A 21,335-nucleotide genomic window follows, 5' to 3' on the forward strand; every position below is an offset into this window, starting at 1 on the left:
AGACCTAATCAATAGGTTATGACATTATACTGCATTGACTTTAACCAAATCCCTTTTCTCCAGAGAACAAACAGATGATGGAGAGAATGAGAGATAAAGGTTAAAGAGTATAGACAGGCAGACGAAAGGGAATGTTATTTGTGTGTGTCTCTATTTGAACATGCATGGTTGTGGTGTGTGTGTGTGTGTATGTGTGTATGTGACAGTGATGCCTATGCTGCATTACTAACCAGACAGATTGGACGAGTGATGAGAAAGAGACGAGATCCACAGAAAGACAAAAAGGCTAGAAAGTCAGAAGGGCGGAAAGATGGATGAGGGAGAGGGAGAGAGGGCAGCAGATGATGGAGAGATCAGAGGAGGAGGGATAGATCGGGGGTTAATGATGGAGAGACTGGACGGGACGTGGGGACAGAATGAACGATTTGGCAGGGAAAAGAGAGATGAGATGATAAAACAGAATAGGGAGAGAAAAGAGAGAGATCACAGTGTAAAAAAGAAGAGAGAACAAGAGGTGATGGTGAGAATAAAGGAAGAAAATGGTAACAGAGAGAAAGAGAGGAAAGTCCAAAGTATATCACACCCCATTAGCTATGTTGATATGGTGTGTGTGTGTGTGTGTGTGTGTGTGTGTGTGTGTGTGTGTGTGTGGTGGGGGGGGCATGTTTTTCTTGCCACTCCCACTGACTTCGAAAGTTTGTTTTCCCCTGGTTATCTTACAGGATCTGCTTTCCAACTTTTTCATGTTTGTCTTTGATTATCGCATATTTGGCTGCAACTATCTCATAAATATTCAGTTTCACATTGTTTCCATCTGCCATTCATCTGCGCGCACACACACACACACACACACACACACACACACACACACACACACACACACGCCAAGTTCCCTGGCCTGCTACCAAAACAAATGTATTTATCTAGATAAGATGTATTTGTGGAGAAGTCGCTCTTCTTTCTACACTTCTCCCCCCTCTGCATTACAGCTACTTGAATGTTTCTGAATAGGCTCCAATCGTAAAACCCGACAGCAATTTACTTCTGTTTCTTTGGGGGCCCATTGACTAGCATGAGGCACATTACTTTTCAGGCACTTCATTCTGTGCGGCAGTGAAAAGGCCGACGACCGGGCTAGCAGAGCCCACAAGTCCGATGAAGAATCAAGTAATCCCATCCAAAGAATTGCTCACTCTCTCTCTCTCTGTCTCTTTCTGTCTCTCTCTCGTGTGCTTTGTCCAATTCCTACATCTGTAATCCCACACACATGCAGACACATTAAATTCACATATGCATGCATACAGGGAGGCCTGTCGAGGGGCAGGGATTGATGCTGCTGACTAACTAGGTATCGGTGTAGAGGCAGGGTGGCTTCTGGGAGTCTTAAGCTAAAACCAGGGTGTTTCTATATTCATATCATCTTGTCCACATGAGACTTACCCCTTGAACTGTGTTTTTCCCCTTAAATTTCCCTTTATATAGCTACAAAGTTAGATTTTTTTCTATATTTTATAATGTCATACATATTCTGCATCTGCCAGCTGGGACACTTCATTAAAGCTGCATCACGCTTACACTGAGTTAAATATTAAAACCGCAAGTGGCACTGTTCTACTGTTACACCATTAGATCAATCAGAAAATATTTAGATGTTTGTGCATCATTTTATACACATTTCTCTGTGATTCAGCAGGACACATCTGGTATCTTTGGAAACCATGGAATCTCCACTAGAATTTCAAATAAAGTTACGTGGGACTGAACAAAGCTTGGCTGCACAGCATGCATTTGTAATGATGAACCGAACCGATGGGACCTGCAGGGTTGAGAAGGTTCATACTGTACGTCAAGAGTTAAGTTCATTTTTTACATTACTCACAGTTATTCTTGAAGACATTTAAGCTTCAGCAAATAGAAGCTATACAGCCTGAGCCCCCTCAGTTTACACTACTGTTTATGCACTATTCCCTCTGGAGTGGCACATAAACTTACAAATTCAAATGTTGCGACTTGCCCAAAAAGAAACTGTTCCCAGCAGCTGAACCTGCCTGGTGAGACACTCGAATGAAATTCATCCTATCGGTGAGATGCACACAGTCTGCCCCAAACAATACTCTGCAATGAGGAGCTAACATGAATTATGCTGCATGAGCTAAGACGTTTGGCTTTTGTGATATGAACATTAGCCTTTGTAGCTCCTGGCTCGTCGGGCAGAAATGCTGATTAAAGTGCATTGTCCCTGAAAAATACAGTTGTGTCCAATTAAAAGGCACAACAAAGTGGGCAAAGCTTAGTGTGGCATGGCTACGCACGCTGCAGAGACAGCTAAACAGATTTCTTGCTTGTTTTGCTGCATGTCACTGCCGGCTTTCTGCTGTCTGGGGGATAGTAATTTATACATTTATATAAAAATTTTTCATTGTGATTCTATGACCCTTAAAAATGGGTATTGACCAATTAAGGAAACAATTACAGAAAGAAAAGAAAAACAAAAATCTAGAGATACTATGCAAAGCAGACATGCAAGCACTGGACATCTCCATGCATACCGTTTTAATTAATGAGAATAATTTTGATTCAAGAATGAAAAAAGATTACAATACTGGCACTTAATCTGCCATAAAACTAAACGAAACCTGGTTTCTCTAATATTATCCTCACTGTACTTTCTAATGTCCCAAGGCATAGATTGTTACTTTGCATGAGAGCTTAAAAAAAAAAAAAAACAGAGTGACTTTAGTTTCTCTATAATTTTACTAGGAGTTCTTTTTTGTTTATAGTTTCATGACAGTTTGACATTTACAGTTTCAATGGATTATAAAAATCAATTTGTGTAGTGGTAATGAGATACAAAGCTGATCTGCTCACAACAAACACAAACTGGATTAGAGAAAAAAGGGATTTTTTTGTGAGGGGAAGGCTGGGGGCGGTTGGAACACAGAAGAGTGGACTAGGCCACTAGGAAGCAAAACAGAGGAAAAGCTTGACTACACTACCCAAAATGCAGTTTATGCCCTGTCTCAAGGGGCCAATAAACTGCAGTGCCCTGTTCTGCTCTGACCATTGGGCGAGAGAGAGAGAGAGAGACAGGGAGAAGCAGTTTGATTACAGTGCAGTAAAGTGAATCTCAGGCTCCCTAACACACAAGCGCCGTCAATCGACAGTTGAAAAATGAGGCTCACCTTGAAACGACAGGGGACTCGATTCGCTGGAGCATTCAGCGCTCTGTTACCACTGCAAAGGCGTGGGTGCGCACTCATTCACACGCGCACACACATTCACGCAACACCACACACACACACACACACACACACACACAGAGGGCCACACTCGCACAGGTCGCGCCTGCGTTTCAGATACTTCTCGTGCGTCCCAAACCCCGCCAACTGGTAAATTGAACCCGTAGCATGTAAAAACAGATTTCATAAAAAGCTGCACCCTGTGAAGAAACTCCCTGTAGTGTTTAAAGGGTGTGTGTGTTTATGTGCGTGGTGACAGATGCTCAAGCAGACTTGCTGTGCGTATTGATTGCTGGCATGCAATGTGTGCAGCTCCCCTGTTCTCTCTGTTTTTTTATGTCTCTCTCCCTCTGTCTCTCTTCCAGCTTTCTCTCTTTATTCTTTCATAAACTCTTTCTATCAGACACTTTTGGATATTTCAACTTAGGCAAATGTGCCCCCCAAATCTCATCGTCTGATGCACATACACATCCGTGCACATGCATACACACACACGACAAACAGCTTTCATCTTGTCGGCGATCCTTCTCCTCCCTCTGTTCTCTCCCCTTATCCTTCTACCACCTTTCTACTCCTCCCTTTGCCGCCGCCTCTCCTGTTCTCCTCATTCTTCGGCTTCCTTCATCCCACCAGCCCACTGCTTTACCTCCCCTTCCCCTCCTCATTCATTTTGCACAGCCAGAGGTGTGATGTGGGCGAGAGACTAAGATTAAATATAGAGACAGAGGGAGGGGAGAGAGACAGACACACACAGACACAGCAAACCACAGACAGCATGACAGAGATGGAAAAGGGAGAAGTGAGAGGAAAGAGGCGGCAAAATGATAAGTAATGATGAAAGAGCGGGGAGATGAGAGGAGGGTGATATCAAAAGAGAGAAAGACAAAAAAGGGAGAGAGAGAGGTAGAAAGCTGAAGAGAGAAAGAGAGAGAGAGGTGTGAGTAAGAGAAAGTGATTTTTGAGGACATGGTGTGCCTCTGCCTGAGAGGCTGTGGGTCAGAGGTGATGACTGGGGCTTTAGATGGCACTGACTGACAGAGCAGGCAGGTCAGCAACACACACACACAGGTTGTGGCAGAAAGAGCGAAATGGGGGAGAGAAAGAAGAGAGGGAGAGAGGAGAGTTTATGTGGCTGCAGCAGGTGCTTCGGCGTCTGGTGTGACTGCTGGTGGAAAGACAAATGCTTGGAAATGAGCTGCAGCGAAATTACCTTCAATTGACTTCGTCTGAATCCCAAGGCAAACTGTTAAGACAACACAAAAGCACACTCTAACACACACTACTGCGTATGCACGCCCATCTGCAGTCATGGGTCTCTCTCTCCCCACAGGCACACGAAAATGCACACACTCTCCTTCTCTCACTCGAAGAAAAAATATCAACATCATCTGCAATTTCTTTTTGCAAACAAAACATCTCCGTCCATTTCTCAGTCATCCTGGGATTGTCGTCTGCATGGCAAATAGATTACACATACACACACACACACACACACACACACACACACACACACACACACACAATTCGTAGGATGTTACTTAAACTCCAGGTCAAGACCTGTGTGGTCCACACCAAGACAATTGTTATCACAGTTACCATGGTAACGAAGCATAAATAGTCTGGACTGTCAATCATGTATGACCCCTTGATACACTGTGTGTGTGTGTGTGTGGTTGAGGTGGGGGTGGTGGGGTCACACACTCCCATACCAGTCAACAGGCCATGTAACCATTCTTGAGAGCCAAACACACTGTCATTTATTTATGAACAGCAGCCATAAGTCTCTGAAGCAGCCGTTCTTTATTCCACTGTGCCTCACATAAACCTCATGCTTTTACTAGAAGCTTTGACATTACTAGTCTCAGCTAACATGCAGAAACCTTCGTATTTTGGGCTGCAGCTCAAACTTTGCTAATTTTAAACTCTCCCTAATTCTCAACTCCGGGCCATCGGCAGGCCCACCAGCATAATCAACTTTGTTCACATTAGCCTCACTCAGTTTTAATATTTTATGATCCTAAATGAAAACTGAATTTCCAAAGATTCTGATAATATTAATTACTCTTGCTGTCAGGGGGAAGGGGATATAAAGGCTAAAATATCAATTTTTTATGCTGATTATGCTGTGGGAACAGCACACGACATCAGCCTTGAAAATCAGACAATACAGGCCAAGCATGTAAGCACTGATGTGGAATACACATTAACTATCAGAGCAGTCACTCTGCAGCATTGGATCTTCACATTCAGCATGACTTAGGTGTCTATCCAGTGATAAGTACTTGCCTTTAGAAGTACAGTAAACAACCACTGCTATAGGGTCACTGCTGGAAAACGATTTAAAAGAGTTGATTACTAGAAAATCTTTACCACAGAGCTGCAGTCGCACTTCCCCTTTGAAGCAACCTTCTCGATTAAAACTGTTTTTTCTGTCCTTAATCTCCAAGATTTTTACACAGAGAGGTCCTCTAAGCCAAATCTTATTTCTACAAAATGTTGGAGCAGTCCATCCTTGACCTTATGCACTAAACATCTACAACAATCTCTGCTTCTCACGCTGTCTGTCTGGCACACTGTAGTGACTTTCACTGTCTAATGAAAAGATAACACCTCTGTGAAGACAGGTGAAAAACACTTTTCACTGGAGACATATTTGAGACTTGAGATTAAAGCCTTGGACTATCACTCATGGGTGAACTGATATTATGTATCTAGTCCTTTTATTATTTGCCTCAAAGTATTCTCCATACAACCATGACGACAGTAAGTGATTTTTATTTCTAGGTCAGGCTCCAGTGCAGCATTACCCTAAATTCAAGCTGATTCAAGCTGCCAGCAAAACATGATTCTTTTCTATTTCATGCAATATTTCAGTGCAATACAAATATGTCCCTATGTATAGCTGAACTATAGTCACACTCCTGTCTATATTCTATTTTGCTTTGATGTCCCCTATTACAACTTACTGCTGCAAGGGCCCAATTTGCCCACACGGATCATTACATTTTCATCACATCTGATCAATTATCTTGTCACCTTGTCCCTGTCTCATTGGTTCAACTGGCAGAACAATCCTGAGGTGTGATACAAACTGATACAAGACTAGCTGATATAAACTATGGAATTCTGGTATTAAGTAGCCAGGCATAAACAGTTAATGTTGCTGATTTGGAAGCAACAGTAATGACAAATGAGTGGATAAATTGAGGCACCAGCGTAGCTGAGGTAACATACTGTACCTCACCAGGAATAAAGTTGCAGCCAAACACAATACACAGAAAAGTGGGGTAGATGGGCAGAAACACTGTGGCAGAACTCAGCATTATGTCGAGCTTATTAGACAGATTCCCTAACAACTTCCATGAGCGATGTCAAGGCATGATGTATCATCAGTTTACATAGTGCTGTGGGAGGCAAACATAACATTTGAAATGTGTCATACTGTGTCATCACATATAAAAAATACTGCAGTCACATCACACAAAAGCATTATGCACACAGGGCCTGGGGTGTGCGAGACTTTTGAGACTCCTTATAGAGACATACGTTGATACCCTTAAGACTTGTCTATTCTTTTCAATTTTCTTGCAAAGAAACTGCCAGGTGAAACTGAGAGTTTTGTCCCTCCAACTCCCACCTACTCGCTGGTGTAATAAGAGGTTGATAGAGTTCTATTGATTTGGTCAGTGTGTGTATTCAGTCGTGGTCGACGCATTTATATGGTGCTTTGCCTGCCTAATGTCTGCCTCTACTTGCCTATCTGACCGTTTATTCATTGTCTTCCCTTCTATCTTCTATCTCTCATTCTTTGCATCTCTCTTTCTTTCTTTCTCCAGAGCAAACCAGAAATGGGCAGAGGATCTATCAAACTTTCATCATCTGCGGGCCTTTGGTCAGAAACTGAGAAAAGCCTTGACACTGATGTCCAATCAAAAGTAGTTAAACTAGTGAGGAAGATCTTTTATAGAAGGACACAGACTTTATAACCACTGAACTGATGGAGCTTCAACCATTGGTTACTTTTAATGGCTACTGAATTTCTGTCTGCAGCCATAGAAACTCACTGAAACTGCCCCTCTCACACAAATATACATTTGGATAAACAAGCTGAAAACTGGACAGAATCCTGCTGACCACCAGTGATGTCACCTGGTGCCCCCATTCCTTTCAGCTCCCCAGGGGGCTGAGCCAGTCTGTTGAGGAGTATGGGCAGGAGAGTGGCTGATCCCACCAATCCGGTACCTGCACTGGGGGTGCCCCTGGCAGGGGGGCGATGGGGCCCGCTGTGCAGTGTCGGGGTGCAGACCTCTCCTGGACTCAGGACACTCCCCTCCATCAAGCGACACGGCAGCCAACCAAACAGCACACCACGTCAACTCACCAAGACAAAAGACAAAGCCATGACAGTGGAGACAGGGGGAGTTATTGTCAGTGACAGCAACAGCTTGCCAGTGTCCAAGGAGACGTCTCAGAACGAGATCAACAGCCTGACACAAGACGACATGGGCTCACAGGGGTCAGGCAGTGGCGTTTACTGCCAGATCAAAACTATACAGACAAATCCCAAGGACACAAGAGGTAAAAGGACAGCCCGATATACAAATGGCAGCGTGGTAGCCTCTGACGTGGTGGGAGGGGTTTGCAGTGAGGCTGCTGAGGGAAAGGACCTGGTCCGAGAGAGGAGGCGGGTCCAGTCTCTGCGAGGAGAGGGCCATCGGTCAACATTAAAGACGGGCAGTGTTTGTACGACAGTTCATGCCACCCCACCACGGCCCTGTCGAGTAATGACGACTTCCCCACCCCGCCTCTGTGGGACATGTGGGAGGAGACAATCACAGATGACTCCTTGCACAGGCGCGTGCCGCAGGCGGACAGCTAATCAGATAACAGCCAGCCAGACTTTACCCAATCCTTCCCGAAAACAGTCTGTGGCCCCTAACCAGTCGAGAAAAGACTCCCCGCTCTTGAATTCCCAGTCCTGTCCTAAGAATACACACACAGCACACACATCCACATCTGTCAAGACAACTCAAATACCACAACTGTCACACACCATACCTAAAACACAAAGCTCACACTCAAACCACACATCACACACACACAGCAAAACAAAAGATGCAAAGCAACACACAAGGCCCCGTTCTGCAGACTTTACCCACTACAAGGACTCAGCCACACAGACAATAGACTTACATGTACACAGCATGGACAACAACACAGGTACCACAGACACACAACAAACGCACGCATCGTCTGCTGAAGCAATGGAGCTGTATTCAATTGACAAACACAAACACACCTCAGCTAAAACGCAACATACGCACCAACATGCTAATGAACATATGCACCATCACCGACAGCCATCATTCCATGTAACAAATAAAACTCTACCCCCCACCCCTCTCAAAGATTCAAAATCTAGCGTCACCCCACCACTCCCACCGAAAAACTCCCCTAAATCCACTCACTCCAAACCAGGAACACATATTTGGCAAACCAAAAACGCCCAGCAAACCCCAAACCTATCCTACCAAACTTCATCAGAAGGGGTAAAACTTGAGGACTCTATAAAACAGCCGAGTGCATCGTCAGATAACGGTCGCTCCCCGCCTTGTACGACTCATTCAAATGCACAGTGTAACGGGGCTCCAGCAGGTTTGTTGGGTGGACATGTGGGGGTGGTGCCAGACGGGCTGGAGGGGAGGCTACAGAGTGTGGAGGAGAACCTGCTGTCCAACCAGGAGAAAATCAAAGTGCTCCTCAATGTCATTCAAGACCTGGAGAAGAGCAAGGCCCTCAGCGAAGGGTGAGAGATGCAACACGGGAGGGAGGGAGGGAGGGAGGGATGTGAGGCCATGTCCACAGCAAGCCAGGTGAATTTGAACATGCATCTTTTTTAATTCATTCCAATGTTTTCCACCCATAAAAATGACATTTTTTGAAAGCATTCTCCACAGTATTTAAATTTGATAAAACTGGTCTGGATGGGGAAAATTGAGGTAGGATAGGTAGGATTGTAATGTGGTATAGGTCATAGTCCATAGTCCATGTGTGTAGGTGCATGCTCAGTAGGGGACTTGAAGCACTTTGGGGCATCTTGGAGTGGACCGTTAGCCTGATATTCAGACTGAATGTCTGTTCTGTTTATTCAGTCTGAAACTGCCCTGGTGTTAGCCCAGTTCTGTAGCATTTCATTAACCGATCACTAGCAACCGATGTGTCCACTGTGACATTGTTTTCAGTCGACACAAACTCTGAAAACACCAGTGTGATGCAGTGTAAATGGAACGCCAATACCCGCTGTAGTATGGACATGGCCAACGAGAAAGATGGCAAGGTGGGACAATGAAAGAATGCGCGAAGAAAAGGTCAGGGAAAAGCAGAGGAAAGATGAACAAGAATTATAAAGGAAGAGAACAGATGTGCATAAAAGTGTAGAAAGGTAGGCGAAGGAGACCAAGAATGACAGAGACAAAGACAACGACAGAGACAAAAGCACAGATAGAAGGAGAGAAAGCACAGACCGGGATGCCCATTGTGACAGCAAAAGAAGGACGAAGAGCAAACAAGAGAGTGAAAACATCAAGGGAATGCACAAGAATGTGAGGAGAGATTATTTGAGTTTTCACTGCAATATATACTGACAAGCTTTCGGCTACAGGTAATAGATTTTAAATGTCAGGCCTACAGAGTATTGCTGTAGTGTGTGTTGTTCTGCCTGTGCATGTGTTTATGTGTGTGTGTCTCAAACCTGTGGGGATATATGATGCATGCAAGCCTCTAGTCAATGCTAGCAACCTCTCTCATCTTTCCTCCCATCTAAGATGCTCTATAGGGCCTGTAGTCCCCAAGGTAGCAATATCCATTTGAGACATCATACCTCACATCTCTCCTCTCTTATCCTCTTCTTTCATCCCTCCCTTCCCCTTCCACTGCTGTTTTACTAAGCTTCCAGCAATTCATCCTTATTTCCTCCATTCTTAATTAATGTCAGCTCTCTCTCTCTCTCTCTCTCTCTCTCTCTCTCTCTACTCCTCTTTCTCGCTGCACCTCCAGATATGAATCACGTCTCCCACCACAAACCAATGGTGAATCTCCCCTCCCCTCCCGTCTTTCTCTTTTAACGTCCTCTGCCCTCTCATCATCTTTCAATCTCCCCCTGTCTCTGTTGTGACAACCTGTCCATCACTCTCCCTTGCTCTCATCCGCTCGCTGTCACCCAGTTTTGTTCCCCCCTCTATCTCTCACAGTTCATCCACCCATTCATCCCTCTGATCCGTCTTCATCCCCTCCTCTTTCTCCCTCACTCTTTCACAACGACTGTCTCTGGCTCCTCTACCCAGGTTTATAGCTTGTTATTTTCCCCCTCAGGGCTCACCTCTCCCCCTCTGCCAACCTTTCACCCCATCTCTCTCGCCTCCCAAATAACCAAAAACAAGCTTTACCCCCCTCACCTCCTTGCATCATTTCTGTACATGTCCACCTACCTCTACTCTCTGCATGCCTTTACTCTCTCTATCCGTCTCATCCCTCCTTTTCTCCATCCAGGGTTGACAGATCTCTCTAATACCTGTCTAATCCCTATCAGATTACCACTGAGGATATGCAATTAATGTTTCAGCGGCACAGCAAGGCTCCAACATTAAGTTTACACATGGTTGCTTGCTGTGCATGTGTGTGTACAAGATTATGTAGTCACATTCCTGTGTGTATATGCATTTGATGATGCCGATGCCTTACACTGAGACATGTTTGTGCGTAAAGAGAGACAGAAAATGAGACTAAGAGGCAGAGAGGAAAGAAAGGGAAAGAAACAGAGCGAGAGAGAAATAGAGAGACATTGACATTAAAAGAGAGAGAGAAGAGAGCGAGAACCAGCGAGAGGGACTGCATGTATCTGATGCTGTGCCAAAAATGAAAGTGCTCTAAGTGGGCCGCTGCGATGAAAGTGTCGGCTGGGCTAAAAGGTTGCCGCTGTGCTTGGCTCCATGTTTTTTTTTTTTTTTTTCCCCTTGCTCTCCTGAAGCGAATCAGTGTCTTCTCTTGTTGTTGTTGCCTTTGATAAAGGCTGGTGCGGGAGAAAATGATGACTGTCACATGTTCTCTCTCCATGTAATTAAAATGTCTATTTTATCAACATAAATCAGCTTGTCCCTCATCAGCACGCAGTTCAGAAGAGGGGTAGCCAAAATATCTTGGCAAAATAAATCTTTTTAATTACAGTGCAGCCAGCATGAGCTTGTCAGAATCTTTTATCTCACTTTATTCTCCAACAATCTGCACTTTCTTTTGCTTTGTAGAATTCTTTATCCTTGGTAACATTGTTGGCATGCTTGATCCACAGTATGTATCATTTTTGTAATGCACAAACTTCATTTTTTCCACATCCACATCTACAATGAGAGACAATGAGCCAAGGTCATTCACAATAAAAGTTGTATTGATAGCTGTACTGATACTGCATCATGTCCTGTTTTGGCCAAACAGAAGCTACAAATAATGCTTAGCAGTTGTTTTCATTTACATGGAACACCAGATGGGTGGGGTTTACCTCATTGGGACATGTCAGAAAGTGTCAGTTACATTTTAAAAATACACTTTGAAATAGTTTATTGCGATTGTTGCCACTTTCTAGCACCCACTGTTCAATATGGCAAAAGTCTGCAGTGCAGAAACTGAAACAGTCCACCCATTCACACTTGTTTGGCACCTTAATGGGAAAATCCACCATCTACCTCTACTCTTCCAGTGCCCTATATTATTAATCTGTGTTGTTCAATGGACTCCAGGAGTTATTTTGCAATGAAATTGTTTTAATTTACTTTTGTAGTGTACCCACTATCCCTCCAATTGCCATGTCTATTGCTACTTTTGTTAGTAATTTCCTACATTCATTCCCCTGGATGCCTTTCGACAACTGCCAGATTGTGCATTACGTTGTTTCACTCAGTATGTGCAAGAAGGAAAGATCAATACTGACCGCACTATATAGCATGGTGAGAGCAAGAGGGTGAGGATTTTTCCAGTCAAGAGAAAGCTGGTCTACAGTCACATCTCTGCATTCCTTTTGGCTGCTTTGCATCCTGGTCTATTAAAGCAGGTGTTGGTGGAAAAAAATATTTCTACCTCTACTGAAGAAAAGTCCAGGAAAGCACACACATCCAAAACATCTACAGGTGCAGGACTGAAATGGCAGTACATCAAAATAATAGTGTCCACACAGTATGTATAATCTATTATTTAACCACCAAAAATGAGTTGACATTTTGAGCAGGTGCTTTTCCTCATACATACAATCAGATCAGACACTTTCCCTTAAATACAAACTAGGTTAAATTACCTGCTTGTCACTTGATCACAACAGGTTGCACCACCAGTGAAAAATAATATACAATTAAAAACATGCAGACAGCAAATTGCTAGATACTAAAAATACTGTAATTGAAGATACTGTCATAATCTAATAAAAAACATAAATAGAAATAAATCAATCATAGCTGGGCGTCTATTTTTTTCTGTATTTCTATTTCTACTGTAAGTCTGATGTCTGATGCCACATCTTTTGAATGGTAACATAATAACTTATCATTGGAAAGATATATATACCGTGCAGACTTTATTTTTATTTTGATCTCTGGCTGTTCTGCTGTGGATTTATCCCTGTGTAGTTGAACATTAATGTAAAACGGTGACTCTAGAAAACGGTCCTTGTTCTTTGATTCTGAGGGACTGATAGCAAAACCTGACATTTACCAGTGATGTTTTACATAGCTGAAACAATGCTGAAATATTGATATCAATCTCTGTTGAAGCTGCACTGCAAATAATTTGTCATGACATCACGTTGTCAAAATGGGCCCAGGAACATGAGGTATATCTCCAATACCTGTTTACTGACAATGTTAAAAGTGTTTAAAAGTGGATTTTTCCATTAAGTGGACTTTAATCAAATAAAAAGTACTTGCAAATACTATTTGGCTGACATATGCTTTCCATGCCATGATGTAGTACCCATCTAGATGCACAGATATATTCAATCAAACTCATCCTTTTAAGAGTGTGTGTGAAATGTTTTGTTGTTTTCGCAGTCGCTGCTCGTACAGAACTGGTCAGGACATTAACAACTGTCCCACCTGCCAAAAGACAGCCTGCATCATCTACAGGTAAAATGATCAAGATAATGAGTACACTGCATTACATAACATACCACTGAAGACTCATCACTGCCCACAGCATCAAACAGCCCGGTAACTCATAAGCCATTTGTACGCATGAAAACATGCCCTTCCTCATTATTGTTCTTTGCTTTCCTAGCTCTTATCATTTATTTACTACATCCTTCCTTCTCTTACACAGCTTTTACCTCATTTTTTACCCGTTGCCTCCCTTTACTCCCAGCATCCCACTGTCTCCGTCTCTTTCGCTCACTCTGTTAATTCTATTATTCATATATCATGATTGCTATATCAATATTAAAACCGGCTATTACAAGCCATCCCACTCATCCATATTCAAATGAATACAAACTCTACACAACAGAAACACAATGTTCTCTCTAAGAAAGTTATTCACACATAAAAGAATGTTCTGTTCTCACAAACAAATTAAGGCAGCACCTAAATGAGCTGTATTTCCTGTCCCAGGCGCCCCTTGTGTGTGTGTGACCTAAATAAGTAATTGCATGCTTAGATCCTCTGACACTTGCACAGCAGCGCCCTTATAATCTGATACCACATACTTAAGCCTTCCATTACCTCTGCCTCATCCCTCTCTTATTCTCGTCTTCATTATGTAAATCAGTCCATCTTTTCATCCTGTGGCTGCCCATCTCTTTTTCTATTATTCCTCTAACTTTCAATCGCTCCTTTGCTCTATTCATCCCTCCTGTATGCTATCTGTCAGTTACCTAAACTATGATCACTGATACCCCACCTCCTTTATCCTTTATAACAGCCTGTCCTTTCACTCTGAATCATGAAAATCCACATTGTGGGCAAGGCAAGGACGAAGACAAAGTCTGGCAAAAATTAGATTTTTCTTTGTTGAAAACAGGAAGATATGGCTTCCAAATTTGTTGTTGTTGTTTTTTTTTTTTTTTTGTCTACTGCTTTTTATGTGTGCGTGTGGCAGACCAAAACTAGACTGGAAGCAAAATTGTGCTTGTTTACAATCGTATAACAATTCCCCTTGCAGGCCACAAGGGATAGACACATTTCACAGAGCCTTTATCTCTCCATTCTCTCCCAACTCACTCCCACAACTCCAAAAACATACCCACCGTCTAGCAACTTTGCTTTTCCTGCATCTTTCGTTTCCACCCCATCATCTTTTCATCATCTGCTTCCCCCACCCCAGTGCTAATTAACACAGCAGGATCTTCAGCCCAGTGAAACTGTAATGAACACCAAGGGAAAAGGACAAACAGCTACCACACATTTATGCAAAAACACCTACACACACATGCACACAGACCACATACCAGATGCACACATTTCCTGTCATCTCACAGTCAAGTACAAGCACATACACACATGCAAATAAAGACAGGGAAGACCCAGACAGACACAGAGATAGAGAAAATACACACATACTCATACATACACTGAATCATTCAATCACAGACTGCAATAAGTGGAATATAACGTATCACAGAGAGCTCTGTGCTAACTTCCTGGGGTGTTTAGACAGGGGAGGCCAATGAGCAGCACACATCAGCAGGAAAACAGCATTTCCACAAATACATTTTTCTGCCGCTTTGGTAACTCACGGAGGACAATGGAAATGTTATGTGGATTTATGGCGCCCTTGCATGCATGCAGACACAGAATAATTCAACGTCTGCAGCTGTGCTCAGAAACGCATATGAATTGATTAACCTTGATCTTTTCTTTTTCTAACCATTCAATCCCATTTCCATTACCTCTTACCTTTGTTCTTCCTTGATTTTTTTCACCTCTGCTCATCACTTCCACACTGCTTTCAGGTCAAATTTAAACCTTTTTAAGACTGTTTTCATCACAGCTGGAATTAAATTTAAGATCACTTTATAAATGAAAACAAAATTTGGCAAAAAAAAGTTGGCAAAACCAGACTTTTCACTATAATTGGAGTGCAAGGACAACAGGGCATTAACTGTTAAAGGTGCATTACGCAAAACTGAGCTTTTTTCACAGCAGCCATCTTGACAGTGTGAACACAGGCATCACTAATGACATTAATTAAGGTTCAGCTCCATTTAAGTATGGCAGAGCCTTTCCACTGAACCAGCATGAACAACACCAGGACTCTGGCTGCGCTAGACTGAAATGGAACAGAACCTTCATTAATGCAATTAGTTACACCTGTGTTTGCCGGCTATTTCATGCCAAAATGGTGGCTGTGAAACAGTGAGTCTCAACTGACAAGAGAATGTGGAATAAGCATGTTATTTATCAGTCAGTCGGCTGGTAATGAGAACAATGTAGACTCCACATTTTTTGTCAGAGTCCTCAATTCAGTGCAGTTTTACATAGGGGCCAATTATTACACAGTGATGAAATAAGACCATTAATTAATGATATTTTTAGTAATGTGTAAGGATTTAAATGTAAACAGTTTTGAGATTATTGATCTTTCAAGAGCATATTTATGCCGCTGTTGTTGTCATCCTCCTGGTCTATCCTCTCTCTGCTCAGTTTCAGGGATTTCCTTCCCTGTTCCACATTTCTTTCACACAGCTGTAATTATGCATGTGCACATACAAATTAATCCAACAACAAAGGGAAGTCTATTTATGTGAGACACAAACACATGTGTGCACATGTTATATGAACGTACACTCGTGCACTCATGCATACAAGCAAAAACACTATAGGAGTTATGTATGGTATGACACTGATTTGCAAAAGCTGATCTCTAATCTTTCTTCTTTTATGGATATCAGCAATTCTTTGTTACTGTATGATACTTTACACACTCCACCATCTATCACAATACAAATATACACACAGTCATGCATGCACACACGCAGACTCGCAAACACACATAGAAATCAGACACCCTGAGGGAGCTCCATTTGTTTGATGATACAGTACTGGCCTTATCACAGCTTCAGTGGGTATACAGTACAAGGCAGCAAGAGGGAAGGGAGGGGTGGGGTGGGCAAAAGCAAAAGAGAGACACATGAGCAGAGGATAAATTATGCGTGAGAAGGCAACATCTGTCCTAATGATTTGCCATGAAAAAGGAGGTTTTGATGTAGGCTGGCCGCCTGGAGATGTTTTGCCATTGTCAATCCTAATTAATCTGTATGATGAGAGACAAGGAGGAAAGCAACTTTTGACAGCTCCTCTGTTTTACTTCCAACGCAAAAACACCCGTATGCAAACACAGAGACAATATGCAGGCACCTATACATAAAACAGTGAAAGGCATTTTCTCTCGGTTGCTGTCTGACACACACGCATACACACGTTGGCAGACACACACAGGTACAGTACAAATGCACATTATTTTTAAGCATGCATTCCCGTCAATGTGCAATAGGTTTATAAACACACATGCCAGTTTTACTGTACTTGTCAAGACCTCGAATACAATCATTCCCTGAAAAATGATCCACACCTTCCCCTACGTAATCTTAAATTTAACCTTAAAGCCACAATGAAAAATGACTTTTCAAATTGTTAGATAACTTCCCATGCCAAAATATTCACCTATTTAAGAATAAGTGCCAAAACTTTACTACTTTTTGATTTTTTTTTTTTTTTTTTTGTACTTTTATATCAAAATCCCATTACTTCTACAAGCAGGAACACAGCACATCTTGATGGCTTCACGCTGAAAAAACCCATCACATTTTTGAACAATCATGCCACTACTGTCAAATAAAACTGTTTCAACAGGAAACACATCAATTTAACGGAGTAAGAGGCTTTCAAAATACCATTTCATTATGACTTTAAAGGTATGCCAAACTGGGTTTGGCATACTCATTTTTTAACCAGTATTACAAGAGTTCCACTTTCATCATCCACTAATATTTGAATTTTCAGCAAATTCAATATGGGGCTTTAGAGTATTGCAGTTTTTTGGAGTAGTAGGCCTAAATTCCAGCAGGGTTGCATGTCATTCCCTTTGCAGAGTAACAATATTGTCTCGACCCCTCTAAGACCAACCAACTCCCCAGCAAAAAAGAAAACTATCCCAATTGTTGGAAGTGAAACAGCTACGCTTTGACTGAGCACCATGCACACCAACATGATGAACAATGTTTTAATTAATAACATTGCTGTAAGGCTCACTTGCTGAAAACTTTGCAGGCTTGTAGTAGTAGAGTTTATGTCAGAAAGTTCATGACTGGCACCATTGCTTGTTAATGATCACATTAAAAAGCGCTTTGCTATCCTTAGCCCTTTGCAGTGTAGACAGATAAAATAAGTGGATTTATATTCAGGAACAACACAAAACTGGCATGCTGGCTAGCGAGCTAATAAGCTAACAGTTACTGTTATTCACTACCATGCCATAAGCTTGGAGGAGGATAACAGGACCAGCTGAAGGTGGTCATTCAAATGGGAGCATGCAAGGTAGGAAGAATAAAACCTGAGGTCGTTGATTGGATTGCCCTCACTCTTACATGTGAAAGCAGCTTTAAATCCCCAGCAAACCCCTCGTTTGACTCAGCTGAAAGGCCTCTCTCTGCATAGACATCCTACGTCAGATTCTCACAGTTCCATGATGTGTTTTTTGACACCGAGAGATGACAATAAAAAAAAATTACTGACAAATGACACATTCCTTTAACCCTCAAATTAACCTAAGATAAATAAGAGGGGCAAAATGTCCCCACTTCACGAAACCATCAAACTGGTTCACTGTATGCAAAAACACACACACAAACACAAACACACACACACACATACATGCTTACACACACACAAGCTTGTGCAAAGATGCTGAACATGGCAGCCTGCAGACTGAATTAAGAGTAGCAGCTTTTCCCACTGGGCCATAATCCCATGAACAATAGCAAGAGCGGTAGATAGGGGAGAGGTAGCAATAGAGGATTGAGAGATGGGGGAAACAGAAACTTAACAAAGAGTGGGCAGAGAGACACAGAAACACGATGGAGAGAAAATGACGAAGGGTGTAAGACTGGGATTTTTAAATCCATTCTAAAACAACAGGACAGACTGTAAATTGAGCAAATGTAGGACAGGTGCACTGCATTATCATTTTATATATAGTGTGATTGTGTGTGTGTACGCCGAAATCTGTGTAGTAGTAGTACTTTCTCCTTCATCATTTATTGATGGCAGCCATCTCTCCCTTCCTCTGTGCCCGGCAGAGCTTTTTACTTCCTTCTCCATTCACTCGCTCGCTCCCTCCCAGTCCTCTTACCCGTACAGCCGAGACCTTTCTGCCCTCCCTGGTGGAGCTCCTCTTCTACTCCACCTCCCCTTGCACTCCCATCTTCTTCCTTGTAGTGACCCCTCTGCCCTGTTTCATTAAAGCCTCTCATTCTTCTCATTTTCCCTCCATCCTTCACAAGAGACTCGCTCTCTTCCTCCGTCCATATAGGTCCCTGTGTGCCACCCCCCAACCTTTGCTCAGCTGCAGGCTTGCTGTGGAAGTAGGATGTCTGTGGAAAATCTATGTGTTTGCATATATGTGTGTGTGTGTGTGTGTGTGCGTGTGTATTGGATTGTGGGGAATGGTTGTTCCTCCTCTCCTTGCCTCATCATGTGCCTCATTACCCCCAGATGCTGGGCCCCATGCAACTCCACCCCAATATTCTGCAAAACACACATATGCGCGCACACACACAGTGTTACCAAAGGCTAAAGAAACTCAAAGCCTACTATGCTATGACCCGCAGCGGTGGACACTTCAGAGACTTGGTGAGAGAGAGGGAGAGAGAAAGAGAGAAAACGGGACAGGCGTAGCAAAGGGAGAGAGAGAGAGCAGCCAAGAGGGTCTGCTTTGAACACATCAGAGGAGAAAAAAAGTTCCTCCCTTGCTCTTTCCTTTTAGTTCCTCCGCTTTGCAAACGACTCCCTCTTCTCTCCTTTCCTCTCTTCCTGGACTCACTCTCTTTCTTTCTCTCCCTCCCCCCCCCCCCCCCCCCCTCCCTTTCTTACTCTCCCTGCTCCTCTCATCTCTCCAGCCTGTGATCTATTGGTGCATGAAGCGCAAGAATGCTACGGACGTGAAATGAGTGCTGAGTCGAGGCCTGTGTTAAAGTGCGTGAGTGCGTGTGTATGAGTGAGTGTGTGCGCTGGAGGTGTCCATGATTTAAGGACACAACATGATTTTAAATCTCTGTATAAAAACTGTATTGTGAGTTGGTACAACCTCTCTTAAAGGAGTTGTCAGCATTTTGCCACTGCATTTTAATGGCACTGATACTCCCTCTCACCTTTTTTTCTTAGAACCCTTTCTAATCCGTCTTTCTGCTCACTCCACCTCCATTTGTCCTTCTCTAACTCTGCTCACCCTCTCTCTCTCTACCCCCCCACATCTCATCTCTTTTTTTGTGCAAAATGTGCTTTATAAATAATTTGACTTGATTTGACACTACACTAACCTCCCTGTCCTTTTCCCTTTATACCTCTCTCTCTCTCTCTCTCTCTCTCTCTCTCTCTCTCTCTCTCTCTCTCTCTCTCTCTCTTCCCTCACCCCCAGTGTGGAGCATGATTTCCGGCAGCAGGAGGGACGCTTCCAAGGAGTGATGGAGGCCCTGGAGGGAGAGTATGATGTACCTGCGCCCACCGTGACCAAGGCTATGCCAGCTTCCTCATCCTCCACCCGCCCCAGCACCAAGGCACGTGTCAAAAAGATCCGCAAGAAGTGCTTCTGGTGGCTCTAGGCCGAGGGGGACAAAAATCCCCAACGGCTCAACTTCTCAACAAATGCAAACACTGTAGGTGGCCATGGTTTTATGGGACCCTGGGCCCCAAAACTGCAAGAGTAAAGCATCTCTCTCATGGTCCTCTGGGGGTGCAGTGTGTCATTCCTGTTAAGTGGGCCAAGTTTTCCCAGCTGCACCGCTGTAAATGGGACTTTTTCCATGTTCCCTGCCACTTCTGTCCTCAACTGTGAAAAAATATTCTGGGGGACCAGTCGAAGCAAGAGAAAAGGAAGCAAAGTTGAACGATTAACTTTGGATGGATACCGCTTCTTTCACTCAACTAGAGGAAGCATTGATGCTATGGATGTTTGACTCATGGATGAACGGACTGATGCCAAGATGGATTCAAACACACAGCTGGAGAATGTATTGTACATTCCAACAACATAGCCTAAAATTACAGCAATAAGCAGGGGAACTGGAATGATTCGGAAAAGCTGAGAAATTAAACATCCAGTCACAATACCGTGCCTTTGGATGACTTGGCAACATAAATTTTAATGTATGACAATTGGGAGCTAAGAGGATATGAGTGGAAAATAGACTAGTGAGCTCTGCAGGAAAAATGAGAAAGCTCACTGAATGGATATCAGGGTTTTGGATAGCACAATGGAGATTGTAATAAGAATATATTAAGAACTTTGCATCTGAAAGAGGCCGATCTGATAGGCAGCTCATCAAAGACTGACAGGTCATGTTGGCCAGCTGCAAATTCTGTCGCACGTAATTGACGGAGTGATTGATCCGCTCTTTCATTACCATCCCAAAACAGCAGTATTATGCTGTAAGCTCAATCTAGTTTAAAGGGTTTCATGCACACACACACATACACACACGCACGCATGCATACACACACACAGAAATACAGTCACCAACAAGAAAAAAAAACATACGCACAAAAACATACGCACATGAATACACACATACACATGCAAGTACATACACAGGTACACCCATACAAATATGAACACACACACACACACACACACACACACACACACACACACACACACACACACACACACACACACACACACACACACACACACACTCTCTAATTTTGTGCAACGCTTAGTGCCCAGGGGTTTAGGATGACTCCACTAGTCTACACTGCTGTTGGCTCACAAATTTCTACCGATTAGAATCTGCAATTTGCCTCCTGGATGACACCGTATTTACTATTTAATCAATCCATAGCCAAATTG

At 43.1% G+C, this 21,335-nt stretch overlaps 2 protein-coding genes across 4 annotated transcripts in view; one reads left to right on the forward strand and one right to left on the reverse strand.

Moving 5' to 3' along the window:
- insyn2b (inhibitory synaptic factor family member 2B) overlaps nucleotides 1-20,971 on the forward strand; it is a 23,211-nt gene extending 2,240 nt beyond the window's left edge. Inside the window, exons 2-4 of the mRNA XM_030061277.1 lie at nucleotides 7,076-9,045; nucleotides 13,328-13,402; nucleotides 19,905-20,971. Coding sequence (XP_029917137.1) covers nucleotides 7,445-9,045; nucleotides 13,328-13,402; nucleotides 19,905-20,088 — 1,860 coding nt within the window. The 5' untranslated portion in view covers nucleotides 7,076-7,444 and the 3' untranslated portion in view covers nucleotides 20,089-20,971. The remainder of the gene's footprint in view (nucleotides 1-7,075; nucleotides 9,046-13,327; nucleotides 13,403-19,904) is intronic.
- The window catches only part of dock2 (dedicator of cytokinesis 2), a 117,221-nt gene that overhangs the window by 36,929 nt on the left and 58,957 nt on the right, over nucleotides 1-21,335 (reverse strand). The window lies entirely within an intron of this gene.

Source organism: Myripristis murdjan, chromosome 10, assembly GCF_902150065.1.
Source record: "Myripristis murdjan chromosome 10, fMyrMur1.1, whole genome shotgun sequence".
Classification (NCBI taxonomy): Eukaryota; Metazoa; Chordata; class Actinopteri; order Holocentriformes; family Holocentridae; genus Myripristis; species Myripristis murdjan.